The following is a 23,964-nucleotide window of genomic DNA, read 5'->3' on the forward strand; positions in this document are numbered from 1 at the left end:
TATAGGGACACATTTATTTTCCTTTTTATATGTAGTTTGAAGAAAAATAGATTAGGGACACTTACTGCTATTTGTTCACTGGATTATTACAGTTGATGATTGTTTCCTGTTGAATCCTTTATGCAGAGGAGAACCCTAAGAACGGAAAGTTTTTTCTTCTGGCTTTACCTTCAGGAGAAATCAGGCCTGTGTACGTTAGATACACTGATTCTTTAGCAGGTCAAGGTTCAGGATACGTGGCACTACTGATAATTTGAGCCAATGAAAAGGACTCTGCCATGGAAATTGTGTTCTCTGTTTGAATTTAGTACTTGTAAGCCCTGTTTCTGATAGCATAAAGAGCGAGTTGAACTTTTAATTGCCTTAATCATTTTCTGGTTTACCTTTCCAAGATATCTGTAATAATATCTTACATTTTTATTATACTTCCGGTTTATAAAGTATTTTGTAACACTTATTAGTTCATTTGATTCTTCTAGCAATTCTGCGAAGAAGGTAAAATAAGTATATGATCATTATGATTTTAAAAACAAGGAACAGAATCAGATTGGTTGAGTGTCTTACTCTAAGCGCAGTACTTCAGAGATTCTGATCCAAGTCCTCTGACTAAAGGCTAATGCCCTATCCAGTAAATGCTTTTTCAAATTCATTTCTAGTTGGAGGATAATAGCTTTACAGTATTGTGTTGGTTTCTGCCATACAGCAGCATGAATCAGCCAGAAGTATACATATATCCTCTTCGTCCTGTCCCAGTTAGAGGCTGGAGTATATACAAGCAATTTGGGGGTTTGGGGAGGGCAGCAGTGGGGTTTCTAGTAAGAAATTAGATTCTGTACCCATGTATCTTGTTTATTCTCTTCTGTACATCAAGAGACTATAGTCTTTAAGAGCAGAAGAGCTCAGTCCACCAAGAACCACTTCTAAACCTGAGCTAAAAAACTTCATTGTTTAAGTGAGAAATGTCTTGAGAGTGATGAATCCTAAAAATGAGACTGTGATGTATCTCATTTTTTTTGTTTTGTTTTTAAGATTATGGCATCGTCAAAGCATTGTGGTGTCTTTTTTACTGCTGCTTGCTGTGCTTACAGCTACGTATTATATTGAAGGAGCACATCAACAGGTACGAGGTTCAACGCAGTTCTTGTTCCTTCCCGAATCCCAGGCAGTTTCAGAATGGAACTGTTTTGGGTTTTGTTGATCTTTTTTTTTAATTTATCTCATAAGTGGTATCTTAATGTCTTATTTTTAAGGTCAAATATTAAAAATATTCTTGTGGTAATTCATGGCTGCTCAGTATTTATATTTGGTATATATCATTCGTTTTTACCTTGAAGGATTTAAATGTAACTTTCCAGGCAATGTTTAGTCAAAGCAGCATGAATTCTTTAATCACTACTAAAGTCTTCATGTTTTCTATACTGTGACCTATCAAAGCTCATATACTCATCCTAGACTGAAAGTTCGCTTTTATATGTATAAAGTGGGGGGAAGTTTGCTTGCCTGTTGTCTATAAATACAGCATAAATGAAGGGAAAATAGGACATTTTGTTAATAACTTTTGTTAAAATAGCAAAATGTTCATGTATTCTGATAGGAAATAGTTCTAAAGTGATACCATTTCACATGTTAGAGCAGTTTACCTCTATATTCATCAAAATGCCAGTGGTGATTATCTTTGGTAGGGTGGAGATTATGGACGATAGTTGTTTTTTTACTTTATGTATTTTTACTTGTCTGTAATAAACTTATGTTGCTTATAAAAGTAGGAAACAATAAATGGCATTAAAAGGAGGGGGGTGAAGCAGTTTGCTTCTAATCAGAGAAGTCTTTATACATATAAATGCAAGTTTTAAATAAATTTTAAAGAAATCTGTGTGTGCTATTAAAGGAACCAGATTTACTGTCCAGTATGAGCATCTAAACTCTGGAAATCTTCCAACTCCATATCCCAGTGGGCTGCAGTTTGCTTTTGCCTGTAAAGCATCATGGTCTTAAATATATAAAAATAATTTTATGTACATTTTTTACTAGGATCAACAAGAATATGTTCTGTTTCCAAATATTATATAAATAACCACCCATCTCTTACCACTGTATATTCTCATGCTTTTTTAAACAAAATTTGTGAAACTTTTAAGGGTCTTTAATATTTTTATTCTCATAGTTATCAGTAATTTGCATATTTCCTACAAATGTCATTATAATAGTAGGACTTTTAAAACGTTCGAAATGAGCTTCATTCCAGTCACATGGGTTTTTTTTTTTTTTTTTGGTCATCTCTGCTATCACATGTTAGAGGAATTAGGTCTCTTTAAGGAGCCTTGAATCTTAATACTTTCTTCCTATTGGAAAGTTAGTGTTTTTTTTTTTAATTGTAGTTGATAAATACATTTCTGCTTAAGAATTCTGATTTTGTTTTTTCTCACCTTATCTCTTTTGTTTTTCAGTATGTGCAACGGATAGAGAAACAGTTTCTTTTGTATGCCTACTGGATAGGCTTAGGAATTTTGTCTTCTGTTGGGCTTGGAACAGGGCTGCACACCTTTCTGCTTTATCTGGTAAGATTAACTTTTAATAATCGAGGTTGAAAGAGATTATGTTTTAATTTGTCCTTATACTTCAGAAGTTAAAATTCTAAGGTTTTATTTTACTATCTTTGTGTTTTATATGTATTCTAATCCTCCAATCAGGGCTTTAGATTTGATTCAGAACTCTGTTTTGGTTTTCTTTTGAGTTGAGAGTTTAAAAAGAGAAGGGAGGGGAAAAGCCTTAGGCAAATGAGATTGTTTACTTATATTAATTCAGCCAGGAAACGTTTTTTCTGTCGAGATTTCGGAATACTGGTTCTCTTGCTTATGCACTTACATTGTAATAGTTGAAGTTATTCAGTTGTACGAAATTCCAGGTACGGGTTGGAATTGACTTGGACAGTAACTTTCTCTGTTAATAGCCAATGAGAAATGGTGTCTTCCCTCACACCCTCAGATAACCGTGTGCACAACAGGGTGGTTACTTTGGTGTTGTTACTGAATGCGGCTCATAAAGTGTGATGTGTGTAGAACTGATGCTATCTTAAACTCTTTTAAATCAAGATATAAAATGTACCCTTCCTAAAAAATATATATTTTTTTTTACTTAGTTGAAATTAGAGAAATGAAAGAGAGGTTTTTGCTTTGGACACTGGCAAATATAATGAAATAATGGCAGAGCTAGGACTAGGGAGTGACAAGCGTGACATCGAGGGCACAGAATTTATATACTTTTAGGGTCATAGAAGTGTGGGGCTCATGAGTGAAGGCCTCATTAAATTTGTACCCTGGATGTCTCTCTTGTTTCACTCTCTTCCTGTCTCTGAATAATATATTGAAAACAATTTCATATTTGAAAACAGCTTGCTCTTGGTGGAGAAAACAGGTGAGAAGTTGTCATAGCAGTACTGATTGCTGAATGGAGTTCAGCAGTGCAAACGCTTCCAATCTCTATGCTTCAGTGAATGCATTTCTGAAGCAGGTATGAGAAATATTAGGAAATGAGTATTCAGAAGGCTGCTTAACTAATGGTCTGAAGAATAAGGATTAATCTATAATACGTAAGTTCTGTGAGTTTATGGGAATTTTGAAACATGGAATTTTAGAATTCTGTTCATGACTGCTTGTTGATTTTAACCCAGATAGAAACATAAATCCTGGATAAGTGATCATATCAGAGTTTCTTTAATTATTCTAGAAATATAATGCTATACTAGAGGTTGCGGCAGAGAAGGAGAAAAGAAAATGCCAGTTACCTTTCTATTCTTTTCTAGACCTGTCCTCTTAGATTCCTTGGGAAGGCCAGATTAAGGAACTCATTAGCTGCATTTGATTAATTTGGAAGTATTTAAAAAGCTACCTAGCTAGCAGATTCTACTGGATCTTTAAAGGGATTCTAATGAACCCTATAAATCCCATAATAAAGAATAAGAAAAATTTGAAACTTAAAAGTTTCACTTTTTCTGTTTCTTTTCATATCCTTGAGAAACTTTTATAAAATGGCATTTATAAACTGTCTTGCTGTGAAAACATTCTTATTTTAGTTCCATTGATTCATGTAACCAGTAAAGGATTTAAAACATACAAATAAGCATTTATTACAAAGTGTATTTCACTGAAAAGTCAAATCTTTGTTTCCGTAAACTAAGTAGTTATTTCTGCCCTTGATCAGAGTGCAAGGTTAAGGGAATGTAGTTAGATTTTTCACAAGTTTAGAAGGAATTCTTCAAAAACTATTTGAAGGAAAGTATCACTCTTAGTCAAGGCTATGGTTTTTCCAGTGGTCATGTGTGGATGTGAGAGTTGGACTGTGAACAAAGCTGAGCACTGAAGAATTGATGCTTCTGAACTGTGGTGTTGGAGAGGACTCTTGGGAGTCCCTTGGACTGCAAGGAGATCCAGCTAGTCCATTCTAAAGGAGATCGGCCCTGGGTGTTCCTTGGAAGGAATGATGCTAAAGCTGAAATTCCAGTACTTTGGCCACCTCATGTGAAGAGTTGACTCATTGGAAAAGACTCTGATGCTGGGAGGGATTGGGGGCAGGAGGAGAAGGGGACAACAGAGGATGAGATGGCTGGATGGCATCACCGACTCGATGGACATGAGTTTGAGTGAACTCCGGGAGATGGTGATGGACAGGGAGGCCTGGCATCCTGCGATTCATGGAGTCGCAAAGAGTCAGACATGACTGAGTGACTGAACTGAACTGAACTGATCACTCTCTCATTACTCTCAGTGCCATGTATATTATTACTAGTTAAGCAAATGTGGAGATAAAATCAAGGAACATCTGAAACTGTGTTGCGTTATACATAAAAACCATATAAAAACGTTGTGGCATTATCATTGCTGGTAATAAACTGCCATCCAGATGGATCAGACCATGTTTTTCAGCATTAGATTAATTTGGTTTTTGTTTGTTGTTTGTCAGTAGCATTTAAAGTTATTTTTAAGTGCCCTAAAAGCAAAATAACCAGATCTGCACTTTTGTTGTTCAGTCACTCAGTCATGTCTGACTCTTTGTGATTCCATGAATGGCAGCACACCAGGTTTCCCTTTGTTCATTGTCTCCCGGAGTTTGCTCAGACTCATGTCCATTAAGTTAGTGATGCCATCCACCTATCTCCATCCTCTGTCGCCCCCTTCTCCTCCTACCCTCAATCTTTCACAGTATCAGGGTCTTTTCCCATGAGAAGCTCTTCATATCACGTGGCTGAAGTGTTGAAACTTCAGCTTTAGTATTAGTTGTGCGAGTGAATAATCAGGGTTTATTTCCCTCAGGATGGACTGGTTGGATCTCCTTGCAGTCCAAGGGACTCTCAAGAGTCTTCTCCAACACTACAATCCAAAAGCATCAATTCTTCCGTGCTCAACATTTTTTATGGTCCAACTCACATCCATACACGACCACTGGAAAAACCATAGCTTTGACTATATGGAGCTTTGTTGGCAAAGTGATGTCTCTGCTTTTTAATATGCTGTCTAGGTTTGTCATAGCTTTCCTTCCAAGGAGTAAGCGTCTTTTAATTTCATGGCTGCAGTCACTGTCCACAGTGATTTTGGAGCCCAAGTAAAGAAAGTCTGTCACTGTTTCCATTGTTTCCCCATCTGTTTGCCATGAAGTGATGAGACTGGATGCCATGATCTTCATTTTTTGAATGCTGAGTTTTAAGCCAGAGTTTTCACTCTCCTCTTTCACTTTCACCAAGGGCTCTTAAGTTCCTCTTTGCTTTCTGCTCTTAGGGTGGGGTCATCTGCATATGTGAGGTTGTTGATATTTCTCCCAGAAATCTTGATTCCAGCTTGTGCTTCATCCAGCCTGGAATTTCTCATGATGTACTCTGCATATAAGTTAAACAAGTAGGGTGATAATATACAGCCTTGTCCCAGTTTTGAACCAGTCCATTGTTCTGTATACAGTTCTGTTACTTCTTGACCTGCATACAGGTTTCTCAAGAGGCAGGTAAGGTGGGCTGATATTCCCATCTCTAAGAATTTTCCACAGTTTGTTGTGATTCACACAGTTAAGGCTTTGGCTCTGATCCACATAGTCAAAGGCTTTAGCGTAGTCAGTGAAGCAGAAGTAGATGTTTTTCTGGAATTCCCTTGCTTTTTTCTATGATCCAACAGATGTTAGCAATTGGATCTCTGGCCTCTCTGCCTTTCCTAAATCCAGCTTCTACGTTTGGAATTTCTTGGTTCATGTACTGTTGAAGCCTAGTTTGAAAAATTTTGAGCATTACCTTGCTAGCATGTGAAATGAGCAGTTACGTAGTAGTTTGAACATTCTTTGGCATTGCCTTTCTTTGGGATTGGAATGAAAACTGACCTTTTCCATTCCTGTGGACACTGTTGAGTTTTCCAAATTTGCTGGCATATTGAGTGCAGCACTTCAACAACATTATCTTTTAGGATTTTGAATTGCTTAGCTGGAATTCCATCATTTCCACTAGCTTTGTTCATAGTAAAGCTTCCTAAGTTCCACTTCACTTTACACTCCAGGATATTTGGAGTGACCATACCATCATGGTTAATCTTGATCATTAAGACCGTTTTTGTACAGTTGAGGAACCAATATTGATGCATCACTGCTGCTGCTGCTGCTAAGTCGCTTCGGTCGTGTCTGACTCTGTGCGACCCCATAGACAGCAGCCCACCAGGCTCCGCCGTCCCCGGAAATCTCCAGGCAAGAACACTGGAGTGGGTCTCCATTTCCTTCTCCAATGCAGGAAAGTGAAAAGTGAACATGAAGTCGCTCAGTCGTGTCCGACTCTTCGCGACCCCATGGACTGCAGCCTACCAGGCTCCCCCGTCCATGGGATTCTCCAGGTTAGAGTACTGGAGTGGGTCGCCATTACTAACTAAAGCCAATTGTTTATATTAGAGTTCACTCTGTGTTTTATATAGTTTTATAGGTTTGGCAAGAGCTTAATGTTATACATTCTTCATTACAGGATCACAGTATAGTTTCACTCTCCTAAAAATACCCTGTGCTATACCTGTTTATTCTTACCCTTCTCATTCTCCCTACTCACAGACCCTAAGAAAACACTAATCTTTTACTCTCTCTGTAAGTTTTGATTTTGTTCATATAGTTGGGATTCTATAGTATGAGTTTTTTCCTGCTTGACTTCTTTCACTTAGCAATATGTATGTAAAGTTCCTCCATTGTCTTCATGGCTTGATACCTCAGTTCTTTATTTTTGGGGGGGCCATGCCCCACCTCATGTGGGATCTTAATTCTTCAACCAAGGATCAAACCCACATCCACTGCATTGGAAGCACAAAGTCCCCTGGGTCACCGGGAAGTGCCAATATCTCATTTTTTTTATTCCCAAATAATATCCCATTTCCTGGATGTACCACAGTTTGTTTATCCATTCATGTATTGAAGATCATCATGGTTATTTCCAGGTTATAGCAATTATGAATAAAGCTGCTATAAATATTCATGTGCAGGGTTTTGGATATATATATAAGAATTTGGCTCATTTGGGTAAATACCTAGGGACATGATCTGTAGATTATGTATATTAATTGGTGATACATAGGAAAGTAATCAACTTTTGTATATTAACCTTGTATCCTGCAACCAAAGTAGTTTCAGGACTTTGTTGTTGATTCTTTAGGATTTTCTATATGAGATAATCGTGTCATCTGCAAATAGTTTTGTTTTTTCCTTCTCAATCTGTGTACCCTTTCGTTTTTACCTCTTGTCTTTTATTGCATTAGCTCCGTCTGATGTTGAATTGGAGTGGTGACAGGGAAATCACCTTGTTCCCAACCTTAGTGAGGAAGCCTCTAGTTTCTCACCATGAAGCTACATGTTAGCTACAGGTTTTTGTAGGTGTTCTTTATCAAGTAGATGAAACTTACTTCTGTTCCTAGTTTGTTGTGAGTTGTGTGCGTGTTTGAGAGTTTTTTTTTTTTTTTATCATGAATCAGTGAGGATTTGGTCAGAAGAACACTTTTTTAGATAGTAGTGATCAAAAATGGATGAAAGGTCAGTATAACAAACAAATTCAGAATGAGAAGTCTTGAAGAGCAATATATTAATGTTAAAAATAAAAAGATACCCAGAATATGCCATTTCCGTTTGATGAGATTATCTTTATTTCTTAAATTTGTTAGTTCTTAAACACAGAATTCCTTCCAGAATTCCTTAGGTATAATAGGGAAAATGAAGAAAAACAAATATTGGGAAAAAATAATTTTCTGAGAAGTCAAGCAAAAGGAAGATAAAAGATGTCACTAGTTTTTGTTTTTTTTTAATTACCTGATGGGATGAAAGTCAGATTCCAAGAAATTAACTACAGCTGTTTCTACTACTACTACCAAAAATGGCAAACATTGTCATTATTGTCATCAGAGTAATACTAACTGAAGTCAATTCTATTGGTTTTTTATCCATATTTGGTATTTATTTTTGTGAGATGTTGCATCTGCATCCTGTTGAACTCCAGCCAGGTGATTTGCTTTCATCAAAGAAATGTGAGCATAACTGATAGATCTTGCTTCCTGATGGAAGCTTCAAGGCTTGTCATGCTGTGTTTCACCTGGAGCCCGAGTCTCTGGCTATGGTGAGCAGATTCACCTTGCTAGCCTCTGATGGATATGTAGAGTAAGGGAGATAGAAACTTAGTTGTCTTAAGCTACTGAGTTTGGGGGCTATTTGTTATTTTAACCTATCCTGACCAATAAACTAACATTTATTGAATGCTTACCACATGCTAGACTGTGTGCTCAGCTCTTTACCTGAATTATTTCCGGTAGTCCTTCCAAGAGCCAAGCTAGTCAATAAACAATAGTGTAGCAAATGTGTAGTAAAAAAAAATGTCATCAGTAAGTATAGACTATGCATTTGTGAACTTTGGCAGTTATGGAGAAAAATAGCCAGGAAACTAGAGGCAAAGCATTATCAAATAAAAGTTTTAGAATTTGATCTCTTATTATTTAAAAAGCTATTCAAAATCTGTGGTTAGATTTTTAACATTTTCTTGGTGGTAATGGTTGACATAGTTTTTTCTTTATAGATCATCATTCCTTTTGTATTATATATGTGAAATGTGATTATATCTGGAAAGTCCTAATTACATCCTTCATTTATGAGCCTTCACATAGTCCTCACTTAAGGAGATGTGATGTTAACGTTCTTATGCCATACATTTTTATTCTGATGAAATAGGCAACCTTTCCATGTACCCATATAACTCTTCAGTCAAGAAAACAATTGACTATATTAGGAGAGAAGTTTGGTCAGAAATATGACCCTTCTTTTGACAACAGTTTACAGCAAGGGACTTCCCTGGTGGTCTAGTGGTTAAGGCTCTGTCCTCCCAGTGCAGGGGGTAGCGGTTCAGTCCCTGGTTAGGGACCTAAGATCCCACATGCTTCTTAGCCAGAAAGGAAAACAAAAAACAGAAGCAATATGGTAACAAATTCAATAGAGATTTTAAAAAGGGTCCACATGAAAAACTTAAAGATAATGTATAGTAAAATAAATGAAAAAGAAACTGACTATAACAAAGAGAAAAAATTTAGTCATTCTTGATCATGGTTCTCTTTAATGGAAATTATGATTTTAAAGTGAAATAGGAAAATTTTTCCTGCATAGACAAAATTTCTCAATTAGGTTCTTCCCAGTATGGAAGTTACCTCTTTTGGAAGTAATCGTTTAGTTAATTATAACTCACTGTCTAACTAAATGGTGATCTAAAAATGTGACTCTATTTCCTAAAATATTATTTACCTACATATCTGCCTTTGAAATGAAAAGTTTTCTTGATTTTTAAGTTTCATTTCAGTTCAGTGGCTCAGTCGTGTCCAACTCTTTGCGACCCCATGAGTCACAGCATGCCAGGCCTCCCTGTCCATCATGAACTCCCGGAGTTTACCCACACCCATGTCCATCGAGTCGGTGATGCCATCCAGCCATCTCATCTTCTGTCGTCCCCTTCTCCTCCTTTCCCCAATCTCTCCCAGCATCAGGGTCTTTTCCAATGAGTCAGCTCTTCGCATGAGATGGCCAAAGTATTGGAGTTTCAACTTTAGCATCATTCCTTCCAAAGAGCACCCAGGACTGATCTCCTTTAAAATGGACTGGTTGGATCTCCTTGCGGTCCAAGGGAGTCTCAAGAGTCTTCTCCAACACCACAGTTCAAACGCATCAGTTCTTTGGTGCTCAGCTTTCTTCACAGTCCAACTCTCACATCCATGCATGACCACTGGATAAACCATAGCCTTGACTAGATGGACCTTTGTTAGCCAAATAATGTCTCTGCTTTTGAATATGCTATCTAGGTTGGTCATAACTTTCCTTCCAAGGAGGAAGCGTCTTTTAATTTCATGGCTGCAGTCACCATCTGCAGTGATTTTGGAGCCCCCCAAAATGAAGTCTGACACTGTTTCCCCATCTCTTTCCCCATCTATTTCCCATGAAGTGATGGGACCAGATGCCATGTTCTTAGTTTTCTGAATATTGAGCTTTAAGCCAACTTTTTCACTCTCCTCTTTCACTTTCATCAAGAGGCTTTTTAGTTCCTCTTCACTTTCTGCCATAAAGGTGGTGTCATCTGCATTTCTGAGGTTATTGATATTTCTCCTGGCAATCTTGATTCCAGCTTGTGCTTCTTCCAGTCCAGCGTTTCTCATGATGTACTCTGCATAGAAGATCAGGGTGACAATATACAGCCTTGATGTACTCCCTTTCATATTTGGAACCAGTCTGTTGTTCCATGTCCAGTTCTAACTGTTGCTTTCTGACCTGCATATAGGTTTCTCAAGAGGCAGGTCAGGTGGTCTGGTATTCCCATCTCTTTCAGAATTTTCCATGGTTTGTTGTGATCCACATAGTCAAAGGTTTTGGTGTAGTCAATAAAGCAGAATAGATGTTTTTCTGGAACTCTCTTGCTTTTTCCACGATCCAGCAGATGTTGGCAATTTGATGTCTGGTTCCTCTGCCTTTTCTAAAACCAGCTTGAGCATCTGGAACTTCATGGTTCACATATTGCTGAAGCCTGGCTTGGAGAATTTTGAGCATTACTTTACTAGCGTGTGAGGTGAGTGCAATTGTGTGGTAGTTTGAGCGTTCTTTGGCAATGCCTTTCTTAGGGATTGGAATGAAAACGGACCTTTTCCAGTCCTGTGGCCATTGCTGAGTTTTCCAAATTTGCTGGCATATTGAGTGCAGCACTTTCACAGCATCATCTTTGAGGATTTGAAATAATGCAGCACTTTCACAGCATCATCTTTGAGGATTTGAAATAGCTCAACTGGAATTCCATCACCTCCACTAGCTTTGTTCGTAGTGATGCTTTCTAAGGCCCACTTGACCTCACATTCCAGGATGTCTGGCTCTAGGTGAGTGATCACACCATCGTGATTATCCGGGTCGTGAAGATCTTTTTTGTGCAGTTCTTCTGTGTATTCTTGCCACCTCTTCTTAGTAGCTTCTGCTTCTGTTAGGTCCGTACCATTTCTGTCCTTTATCGAGCCCATCTTTGCCTGAAATGTTCCCTTGGTATCTCTAATTTTCTTGAAGAGATCTCTAATCTTTCCCATTCTGTTGTTTTCCTCTATTTCTTTGCAATGATCTCTGAGGAAGGCTTTCTTATCTCTCCTTGCTATTCTTTGGAATTCTGCATTGAGATGCTTCTATCTTTCCTTTTCTCCTTTGCTTTTCACTTCTCTTTTCACAGCTATTTGTAAGGCCTCCTCAGACAGCCATTTTGCTTTTTTGCATTTCTTTTCCATGGGGATGGTCTTGATCCCTGTCTCCTGTCCAATGTCATGAACCTCATTCCATAGTTCATCAGGCACTCTGCCTATCAGATATAGTCCCTTAAATCTATTTCTCACTTCTACTGTATAATCTTAAGGGATTTGATTTAGGTCATACCTGAGTGGTCTAGTGGTTTTCCCTACTTTCTTCAATTTAAGTTTGAATTTGGCAATAAGGAGTTCATGATCTGAGCCACAGTCAGCTCCTGGTTTTGTTTTTGCTGACTGTATAGAGCTTCTCCATCTTTGGCTGCAAAGAATATAATCAGTCAGATTTCGATGTTGACCATCTGGTGATGTCCATGTGTAGCGTCTTCTCTTGTGTTGTTGGAAGAAGGTGTTTGCTATGACCAGTGCATTCTCTTGACAAACTCTATTAGTCTTTGCCCTGCTTCATTTTGTACTCCAAGGTCAAATTTGCCTGTTACTCCAGGTGTTTCTTGACTTCCTACTTTTCCATTCCAGTTCTCTATAATGAAAAGGACATCTTTTCTGGGTATTAGTTCTTAAAGTTCTTGTAGGTCTTCATAGAACCGTTCAACTTCAGCTTCTTCAGCGTTACTGGTTGGGGCATAGGCTTGGATTACCGTTGGGGCATAGGGTTGGATTTTTAAGTTTGTCATTCAGCAATTTCATTTAAAATTTTTAGTTACAATTGAAAGTTATAACTTAATTCAGATGTTCTAGAAATTCTCATCATTTCTTTAAACATTAGGAGTAAGACTAGTTGCTTAATTAAGTTTAAATGTTAAAATTAATGAAAATCAACCAGGAAAAATGACTTGTTTGGTCTTCTGTCCAATTTTGTAAATTGATTTGGGAATAGTAGAAAGCTTGAGATTTGCCGAGAACAGGTGTGTAACCACAAAGGGAAAAGTTAGATACTGTTTATGCAGAAATAGTGATTGCTAAACAGAGAGGAAGAGATTGAATGGAAAATTGAATAGATTCCTTCTCAAGGCTCATGGGAAGTTGTTTGGACCTCTAGGTTAGCTGAGGGGCTTCCCAGGTGGCTCTCACATTAAAGAATCCACCTGCCTGTGCAGGAGACGTAAGAGACGTGGGTTCGATTCCTGGGTCAGGAAGATTCCCTGGAGGAAGGCGTGGAAACCTACTCCAGTAATCTTGCCTGGAAAATACTATGGACCATGGAACCTGGAGGGCTGTGGTCCACAGGGTTGCAAAGAGTCGGACACAACTGAAACAAGTTAGCATGGCACAGCTCGACTAGGTGTGTTGGTTCGTTCCATTAATTCTAACAGTCAACTAATGGGCTTCAGGAGGTCTTTTAATTTCCTGAACACTGTACTTGTTATATATCTTCACAACTGTGCATCTTTCTGGGAGAAAAGGACCTATAGTGTTAGAGTCTCCAGCCTCTGTAACCCATGCAAGGTTAAGAACCATTCTTCTGGGACTTTTTTTCTATCTGTGGCTATGTTAGTTTGCCACTAGGTGGCATTGCTAATACAACCAATATAGTATCCTGTATTTGCAGGTTCTATTCTAGGTAAATATGAAACCCTCAAATAGATTAGAGGCATGTTCTATTTTTTTCTTTATTTATGGCTGCATAATACCAGTTAATGCATGTGAATGAAAATAAGTTTTTTAAATAATTTTACACATTCATTAATTAGTTAAGCAGTTATTAGTTAGACTTTCTTTTCATTGTCATACATGTTTATAGGCAGAACATACTCCTGTGGCATGCCCAGTTTCAGGTACAATGCCTTAATTCTTTTAATTTATTATTTAAAAATATGTAAGTCATGGAGGGTGATTTTGTTATATGACTAACGTATTCCTGTCATGGGAGGTAAGTAACAGGGCATAGTCAGAGCTGGGTTTCAATGCATGGTCCAGTATTACTAATTCTGTGATATTTCACAAGTATCTTAACTTTTTAAGCCTCAGTTTATTCAACTGTAAATGGGAGTGATAATAATAGTACCTATCTCATAAGGCTATTTGGAGGAGTAAATAAGACACGTATACTTTTCAGTTCAGTGGCCAGTATATATAAGGTGCTCAGTGAACGTTAAGTGACCATCATCATTATTATTCTTATAATCATTAGTCGTACTCTGTTTTTATTTTTAAAACACTCCTTTTCAGGCATGCTTTGGAGCTGGTCAGGTATATGCCCTGATAAACCTGCAGGCTTGACTTTGGAGCCCTGAGAGGCCACAATTTAAATGTAAGGATGAGTGTCCTACAAATCAGCCCATACAGAGGCTGAAGCTCAGGTGTAAATTTTAAGTCTGGAGGAAAATAAAGTCATCCTAGGTGTCACATGATATTAAAAAAAAAAATAAGTCAGACACTCAATCCAAAGTAATCAGATATCTGAGGAAACAATATAATTTGGTCAAAACAAGAAATAATAGATCCACAGGGTATCTGTTTAATAAGGTTAGTAGGCGTGTACCTTAATCCCAAATCAGTGTGTTTCAAAGAAGTAAAAAACAAGTTAGAATATTTTACCAGAGGTTGAGAACTTTAAAGGAGAGCAAGTGGAAATTTTGAATTAAAAGAATAGTATCTGAAATTAAGAACTCAGTGAATGGACTTCAACAGACCACAGCTAAGACAGGATTAATTGACCAGAGAAAAGTATCTAGAACGAAAAAGGAGAGATGGAGGGAAAAACATACTGTCTTCACAGGAACTTCAGGAAGACTGATTTGTCATAGCTTTTGTTGAAAAGAATCAGCTGACAGTGGGCTATCTTTAGATGGCTAAAAGAAAATAACTGCCAACAGGTGATGCTCGAAAGTGACCTGTGAACAGTATTAAATAAAGACATTTTCAGAAAAACAGAAACACTTTGCCACTGGCAAACGTGCTGTAAAGGAAATAGTAAAAGTGTTCTTTGAATGAATGGAAGGAAAGTGATTCTGCATTGAAGCACAGAGATTCAGGCATGAATAAAGATTAAGAAAAGGGCGTACATATGTACACATATATGCATATATAAACACATATACATATATATACACACACACACAAGTAGGTGCTCATGCTCAGTCACTAAGTCGTGGCCAGCTCTTTACGACCCCATGGACTGTAGCTTGCCAGGCCTCCCTGTCCATGGTATCTCCCAGGCAAGAATACTTGAGTAGGTTGCCATTTCCTTCTCCAGGGGATCTTCCTGACCCAGTGATTGAACCCACTACCTGTGCCTGAAATAATTCATTAAGATGCTTGCATTACGCACTTTTTTCATCTGCTCTTTTGTTTTAGAATTTTATAGTCATGTTGCATAAGTACACCTCTAGTAGATGACTGTTTCATAAACTTGGTGTCTATTTCGTGAGCTGGTTTTGCCTGGCAAGTAGCGCAAGTTTACTGATTTCATTCATTTACTTCCCTCATATTTTTAATAAGTAATATGTGTGTGTGTGCGTGCACATGTGTACACACGTACAGCTCAGACACTCGGTCATGCCTGACTCTTTGCGACCCCATGGGCTCGCAGGCTCCTTTGTCTGTGGCATTACCCAGGCAAGAGTACTGGAGTGGGTTGCCATTTCCTGCTCCAGGGAATCTTCCTGAACCAGGAACTGAACCTACATCTTGCGTCTGCTTCATAGGCAGGTGGATTCTTTATAACCAGCACCACCTGGGAATCCCCTTTTATAAGTAGATCAGAAGTCAGAAGAGCTTCTGTGGCGGGTAGATTTTTCTAAGATCACATCTTCTAAGCCCTCTTCTCTTAGATACTAATTTCCAGAAATCCACTAACAAATTTATTTTAGTCTTAGCATGTATGTAGCAGGTTTCCTTTCAGGTGATTCAGAACTTGAGTGCTTATTTACTAGTGGAAATAATGCCCAGAGTAAAAACAGCTTAATAAAGAGAAGGTGACTGCTGTTAACTTCTTTGATGTATCTCTGTGTTTGAATGTGTCAGAATTTTCACCTTAATAGTGATTTGGCCCAGGGAACGATGACAGCCCAGGGGCCGCACTTTTGCTGTAAAGGGGCCAAATAGTAAATGTTTTAGGCTTTGCAGGCCGTGCAATCCCTTTGGTAATTCCTCTGATCTGGCATGGTAACAAGAAAGCACCCAGGAACAGTATATAGGAATGAATGTGACTGTTTTCCAGTCAGTCTTTATTCAAAAACACAAAGAGCAGACTGGGTTTAACCCCAGGCTGTAGTTTGCTAACCCTGGCTCTAATTCATGGAATGACGATAGTACACCAGAAGAAGCATATTGAACTCGGGAGCCTTAGTGAACTAACTACTCTCTAAGGATTTTTATGTGACATGTTATGCATTTGATTTCTCCATTTGCCAAAAAAGGATTTCTTCTCTCTTCCAGGTCATAAGAGTAGACTTAACATGACGTTTTGGGAGAGAATTATAGTTGTGCAAGTGCTTGAGTGGTCTGGAAGACCATCAGGGGGTTAAAAAAAAAAAGGCAACTTTTCATGAAGAGAAAAGTAAAAGAATTTCTTCCGGTTGAGCTGCCTGATGACAACAAAATTTAGTTCTGATCTCATGTTTGAAACCATTGATGTGTGCAGAACCAGCCTGTTGTAAAAATACAACCTTTACAACCCTGCAATCATTTGAGAAATAAATAATTTTTGAATTACATTTAGATTGTTACAAATAATTGGGAGAAGCGATAAGGTAATTTCAGTAGCCACATTAGAATTATTCCCATTACTAGGATATATGATTCGTAATTTTGTAAACAACCAGCTTAAAAGCAGGAACATTGGAACTTGATAATGAGAAATATATCTCAGACATGCTCCTTATATGCACGTACATTATTATTCCTAATGTTGTAAGAGAAGGTGATTTAACAACTGTCAGGTGGCTCAGTGGTAAAGAATCCGCCTGCCAATATAGGAGACCCAGGGTCAGTCCCTGGGTTGGGAAGATTCCCTGGAGTAGGAAGCAGCAACCTACTTCAGTATCCTTACCTGGGAACTGCCATGGACAGAGGAGTCTGGCAGGCTGCAGTCCATGGAGTCGCAAAAGCGCTGGACACGAGTTAGCGACAGACAGCAGCAACAAACTGCATATGCTATTAATGATTATAAAGTCTGTTCTGTTTAACAGTAACAAAGAGAATGAGTCCTTCAGCAAGAATTTACAGATAATGTGTACACAGACAGTTTTGACACTAGGTGGAGCAGTTTCCTGGAGAAAGGTTTACCAAGCCCTATGTTCCTTTCAAAACAAGGCCAGCTCTTAGACAAAGAACTCTGAGAACAAAAACTGTCAACAATCACTTTAAAGTTTTTAAAGACTCTCAAATAGTAAGCTGTAAATAGAAGGCTGAATGTATTGTACAAAATGCCTTTTCTCTTTGTCATCTATTTTAACCATTGAATTCCCTCACCTTTGGGAATCAAAACGGGAGGAATTTTCACATTAGAACTGCCTTATTTAGATGGCAATTAGAACATAGAAAAGTTTCGAAGCTATTTAGTTACATTGTAAAGTAGATCAGATTTTACAAAAAGATATACCATCAGGGCATTATCATCTGAATGGTATTTATGAGTCAGTTGTGTTAAACGACTGTTTTAGATTAAGAATATCACTTTATAGATAAAGATTGGTAGTTTAAATACATTGCATCTAAAAATCAGTGAATGTCAAGAGTGTTTTAAGTACCATGAGAAGCCATGGCCATAAAACTGTAAGTTTAGAATGTGGTTATCAGATATGGTAATAAGATATAAATGAATAAAGAATTCTACTTGAAAACATAAACAAAGACCATTTTAATAAAAAAAAATTGGGACTGTTTGTTATATAGTAAATACAAGGAAAGTAAGTAGTGAGATATTTGCCCCTGTGTAAAATGCAAAAGTCTGCTTTTCCCTTAAAGTTTAATGTTGCTTCACTGCTAAAATGTGGTAAAAATTGTATTAAGAAGTCCAGCGTCTTGATTACTATCAAATGTTCGCAGAACTTCTCTGTCTGTAGCGCCCTGTTTCCTTTAGTGAATAAGCGCCTCATCGTTTGTATATAGTGCTTTGTAGTACTCTTTTATATGTATACATATAAAGCCTTTCTTAAGCTTTTTGACTCTTGGCTACTTATTGCCTAAAGAAAATGTTATTTGAAAAACTGCATGGATATGGGTTGAAGTGAAATAGTGAAGCAGTTTCAATAAGAGAACTATTATAGGAATCATTTAATGCCATGAGCTGGAACAATTCTTTTAAAAATTGTTAGCCAACCTCTTCACATTTTTTCCTGCTTGACTTCTGATGATTGCTCCATAGTTTACCTGTCTGTCCCTCTGTAAGACAAAAAAGGGAAGAAATTGCCAAAAGGAAGGTTCTAGTGTGACCTAATATTGCTCTGTATAGGTATAATGACTCTGGCTATAAGTATGCAGTGACTCAGGGCTCTTGCGGGAAGACCATCAGGCCCTTCTTAGAAAAGATCTGTTTGCCCTTTTTTTGATGAGGGCATGATCAGCTCTGAGTCTTTCCCCAAGGAATGACTCATGTATTAACTCTTAAGAGTATCACCACATCAAAAGTAGAAACCAGGATCTCCAGGACAGGGCTGGGTTTTCACCAAACCCAGAAGGATATGCACAGACTGACTGACTTCCTGCCCTGAAGTCACTATCTATTAATGTGAGCTTAAATGAAAGTGAGTAAGATTCAGTTTACCTGAAATCTGTTCTTTTGGATATCGATTTTAGACAAATTATAACCTTTTTAAAAGTTCTCTTTATAAATACGTGGTCCATTCCTCCTGAATATTAGATCAACTTTATGATCAAAATTGTTTAGGCTTAGAGAAGAAAAGTGAAACATATTTTTACTATGATTGATTTAATATAATAAAAATGACTTTGAAGACACGTCCTTATAACCTAGAGTCTGAACTATAGAGTTTACACATTTTCATTTTTATTATTTTATACTTATCATAACACTTTTACTACATAACCTCATTATGTTACTCTCTTACTTAGGTTGAACTGGTATTATTACCATTATTATTATCGGGCTTTTCATCAAATGAAGAATGTGAGATAGAAGTCTGAGTACATCTAGTTAAGTTGCTAACAGATTTTTAGAAAACTAAAATCCACATAGCTAATGGCCAAATTACTGTTTCTTTACACACTGTAGCACCTTTTATAGGGAGAGAAGAGGGGCTTAATTTATAAACTCTTTTTCATAGGAAAAAAACCCACAAACACTAGTTAAACTTCTCAGTGTCCATTTGGAATCAACAATTTTATGCTCTAGCCTTCTAGAGTTATTTGTTGTACACCGTAACCTTAGGTAAACTGTTTTCTGACTACGATGAGAAAAGCAATGATTAAAAGAATTTGAAGAGTAGAATTCCTGTTTGTAAAAGCATTTCTAAACTCCCCTGAAAGTTGGACTTAAAGAAAACAAAGGTTTTGCAAGTCATACAGACAACCATTTGTCATCTCTTTTCATTTATTTATCACCCAGATATTCCTAATGAATCACATTCCAGACTAACCACTGACTCCTTTTGTTCCTCAGAGAAGGAGTGTGGCAAACAAATGTTTTCCCAGTGAATCAGCACAGAATTCTTGATTTTATTACCTTTGCTTTAAACTTTCCAGACAAAACTAATTGGAAATTTTGCCTTTGGGATCACACTTGACTTCTGTGTATGGATGATGGATTAGGCTATGAATTGACATTACAGATGTTATACAAACAACTCCAGTCTTTAGGAATGTTTTATCAGTTCTGAGGGAGCTGCCTGGAGTGGAAGAATGTCTGTCTGTCTGCTCATCTTCCTTAAAAAAACTCATACATACACATACTACACTCTTCTTTGGCGGGGGCAGCCCCCTAGCTGTGCAGCATGTGGGAACTTAGTTCTTCAACCAAGGATCAAATCCAGACCTCCTACATTGGAATCTCTGAGTCTTAACTACTGGCCCTTCAGGGAAGTCCCTGTACTACACTATTATTGTGATATCATATTTGTCATCTTGGTTGATAAAAAAGCTTGGCTAAATTAGGCTTACAATTAACTGATACGATCATTTTAGGTTTTCACTTTTTCAAAAATGTCTCTGGAAAAAAGGGCCCCCAAAAGAACCAAACAAAGTTAAAAATCCAGAAAACACTTGTCTTTAAATGGATCAACAATACATAGACTAGTTTTTGTCATTTACTAATTTGTGTTTGTGGCGCCAGGACTGCTTTCTCAGGACTTATATAGGTCCTGCTTTATCAGGGCACTGCTTAGAACTCCTCACTACCAGTTTGGGATATTTTTGTGTGTTATAATTTCAGGAATGATCATTTTACCTCTGGGATAATGGGTTTTTTTAATTCTAAATTTCTGTTAATTTGATAGAATATATTTAATATTCTATTATATTTAATAGTATATTTACTATTCCTGAAAGAATGTAAATTATAGAAGTGTAACTTTAAAAATTTATCTTAAAAGAATGTTTTAAGTTAAAATACTTTTCCTGCAAATGTCTGTATCTGCTCTTGTTAGAAATCCTATCTCCTTCTCAACCTCCCACCCACCCCCTAGCTAACTATGGTCTTACTCTCACCCAGACATGCTCTTGCCTGGCCAAGCACTACATCTTTTTATCCTGGACAGAGCAAAATTATTCCACTATCAAAACTTTGGAAAATACAGTGTAATACAGCTCATGAGACTAAGATATATGAGGCTTTGAACTGAAGCAAAACCAGATGTTCGATATATCACAGAGAGCTGAACTGTCTTGTTGAGTTGACTTCACTTAGAATGACTACGTTAAAGTAACCACCCACCCCAAAAAAGGACCCTAAAAACCTGTCACTCTGATGAGAGTGTAACTTTTCATCCCAATCATAAAATTTGACCTTCGGAATCATTAAAGGGAACTTCCATTGGCAGTAATTCGGAACTCTCAGAGGCAGTTTGTGAATGTTACTAGTGACCTGGTTGCTAGCTAGGAAATTTATAGAGCTTCCTGTGCTGGGGAATAACAGCCTGCGCTGTATATAGCTGTTTAACTTCCATTGATTACCACTACCTAGATTTAAGGACACTGTCCTTAAATAGAAAAATTAACTTTTGAGGACTATCATTTGCTACTTTTCCTTGAGAAGTGCTGCTTGTATTACCTTGTCACATGGTACATTCTTTTAAATGTGCTGAGACTCACTTATACCGCAGTATATGATCTCTCTTGGTGACTTTCATGTATACTTGAATATGTATTTGGCTATTTTGGGGTATAGTGTTCCATGTTGTTCAAGTTTTCTGTATTCATTCTGGTTTTCAGTTTGTTTATTCTGTCAATGAAAGAGACGGGTGTTGAAATTTCAACTCTAATTGTAGATATGTTTTTATTTCTCATTTTAGTTCTGTTAGTTTTTGCTTTATATATTTTGACATGCTGTTATTAGGTGCATACACATTTAGGATTTTTCTGTCTTCCTGAGAATTAGCCTTTTTATTATGAAATGTCCTTATTCATTTCTGTAAAATAATATACCCTCTCCTGAAATCTGCTTAGTCTCTTATTAATGTAGAATACTCTATCTTTTGTATGATTATTTTTACACACTTTATCTTTTTTCATCCCTTTACTTTTGGATCTCGATATTTTAAATGGGCTTTTTGTAGAGAGCACATACTGAGGTCTTGCTTTGTAATTCAGTCTGACACTCTCTACGTTTTCATTTGTATATTTGGCACATTTGCAATTAATCTAGTTGTCAGTATGGTTGGGTTTAAGTCTACCCTTAAACTGCTGGTCCCCACCTGTTTTTTATTCTTTTCTTACCTTCTTTTGAAATGAGTATTATTTTAGGATATATAATATAACCACATTATAATGTTGTAATCCCTTTTCTCCCTCCCATGCTTGATGCTGTTGTTGTCTTATATTTGCAGTCTTGCGTACGCTGCGGTCCGTGGGGTTGCAAGGAGTTAGAGATGCCTGAGCAACTGAACTCTCTTGTATCTTACTTCTGCATATGTCGCGTGTGTGTGTGCTTGCGTGCTCAGTCATGTCTGACTCTCTGTGACCCTGTGGACTGAGCCCAACAGGCTCCTCTCTCCATGGGATTTTCCAGGCAAGACTACTGGCATGAGTTGCCATTTCCTCCTCCAGGGGATCTTCCCCACCCAGGGATCGAACTCATGTCTCCTCATCTCTGGCCTTGGCAGGCAGATTCTTCATGGCTCAGCCACCTGGGACGTCTGACATACATCATGGTTTTTGCTTTAAACAACTAGTTATTTTTTTAAAGAGATTTTAAAATGAGGAAAAACGGTATTCTCTCCTGGAACAAATTCTTTTGGCTTTTGTCTGTCTGAAAATGTTATTATTTCATCTTTATTTTTGAAGTATATTTTTCCTTAATTCTAGATTCACAGATTTTTTTTTTTCCCCTTTCAGCACTTTAGAGAAGTAATTCTATTGGTTTTGGTTTGTTTCTGATGAGAAAACCCTATCTGCATTTCCCTGTAGATGACTCAGTCATACCTTGGAGACGTTGTAGGTTTGGTTCCAGAGCACAAGCGAGTATGGTGAGAAAGCAAGTCATGAATTTTTTGGTTTCTCAGTGCATCTAAAAGTTATGTTTACTATATATTGTACTCTATTACATGCCTAAAAAATACATACATACCCTAATTAAATAATAATGCTGTAGGAAAAATGGAGCCAATAAATTTGCTTGACGCGAGATTGCCACAAACCTTTAATTTGTAAAGATCACAATATCTGCAAAGTGCAGTGAAGCAAGATTGCCTATATAATGTGTTATTTTTATCCCCTCTGCTTTTAAGACTTTCTTGTTATTGCTGAATTATAGAATTTGATTATGATGTGATTATGATGATTTTCAGCAATTTGATTGTGTTTTGTTTTATGTTGATCCTGACTGAGGTTTGCTGAATTTCTTACATCTGTGAGTTGATGGATTGATAGTTTTCATCCGATCTTGAAAATATTCGGCCACCCCTTCGCCAACAGGCATGCATGTGCACACACACACACACACACACTTTCCCCTCTCTTTCTGGAATTCCAGTTACATATATATTAGACTGTTTGGTATTATTCCACAGGTTACTGAAGTTCACTTCTCCATAGCCTTTACTCTCTGTATCCTTTGGTTCACATACTTTCTGTTGCCTTATCTTCAAGTTCTCTAATATTTGTCCTGTGGTATCTAATCTGTTGACTATCGAGTGAATTTTTCTATTCAGATATTACATTTTCAGCTCTAGAAGTTCCATTTTATTATTTTTATACTTGTATTTCTTCCCGCGTTGTTTATGTTTTCCTTTAAATCAGGGATCAGCAAACTATTTATGTAAATGTCCAAATAATAAATGTTTTAGACTTCATAGACCACAGAGTCTAGGTCAGAGCTGCTCATTGTTACCCTTGTAGCACAGAATTATCCAGAGGTGATATGTATAGCCATGTATATATGGTTACCTTCTTTGAAACTCTGTGAAGCTGGTGGTAGGCTGAATTTGGCCCCTGGGCTAAAATTTGCCCATTATTGCTTTAAATCTTTGAACATATTGGGTTGGCCAGAAAGTTCATTTGAATTTTTCCATAACATAACAGAGAAACCCACTGTTTCTGGGTTTTAGCCCACCTAATATTTTTAAGGCCTTGTCTGCTAATTCCATTATATCTAACATTTCTGGGTCTGTTTCTATTGACTAGTGTTTCTTCGGGTTATGGGTCATATTTTCCAAACTGTTTCCCATATCTAGCTATTTCTTATTAGATGCTGAAATGTGGTATTAAGTTGTTGATTATTTGGATTTTGTCATCATCCTTTACAGAGTATCAATTTTTTTGTTTTGGAGGGCACTAAGTTACTAGTGGGCTGGCTTGGTTCATTTAAGTCTTTTTAAAACCTCTGTTATGATCTATTTAGCGTTTACTAGGCTCTTTCCAAGGTCATCCCTGAATGCTAAGTCTTTCCATCCCAGCTCAATGAAGTTCAGGTGTTTCCCAGCCTTGGGTGAAGTCTCGGAATTGTTCAGCTTCTTTTCTCACTAATTGTACTTTGCCTGGCCTTATAGAATCTCATCATAGCATGCAATGCAGCTTTATATGCTAGAGTCTCAGGGGGACCCCCATATGCAAATGGAGAGTCCTTTCTCTGCATTAAGTATTCTGCCCCACA

At 37.4% G+C, this 23,964-nt stretch overlaps 1 protein-coding gene across 1 annotated transcript in view; it reads left to right on the forward strand.

Annotated features, from left to right (window-relative positions):
- Positions 1 to 23,964, forward strand: part of VMP1 (vacuole membrane protein 1) — a 127,807-nt gene that overhangs the window by 24,662 nt on the left and 79,181 nt on the right. Inside the window, exons 4-5 of the mRNA XM_018064144.1 lie at positions 1,030 to 1,120; positions 2,448 to 2,558. Of these exons, the coding sequence (XP_017919633.1) occupies positions 1,030 to 1,120; positions 2,448 to 2,558 (202 nt within the window). The remainder of the gene's footprint in view (positions 1 to 1,029; positions 1,121 to 2,447; positions 2,559 to 23,964) is intronic.

This window comes from Capra hircus, chromosome 19 (genome assembly GCF_001704415.2).
Source record: "Capra hircus breed San Clemente chromosome 19, ASM170441v1, whole genome shotgun sequence".
Lineage (NCBI taxonomy): Eukaryota > Metazoa > Chordata > Mammalia > Artiodactyla > Bovidae > Capra > Capra hircus.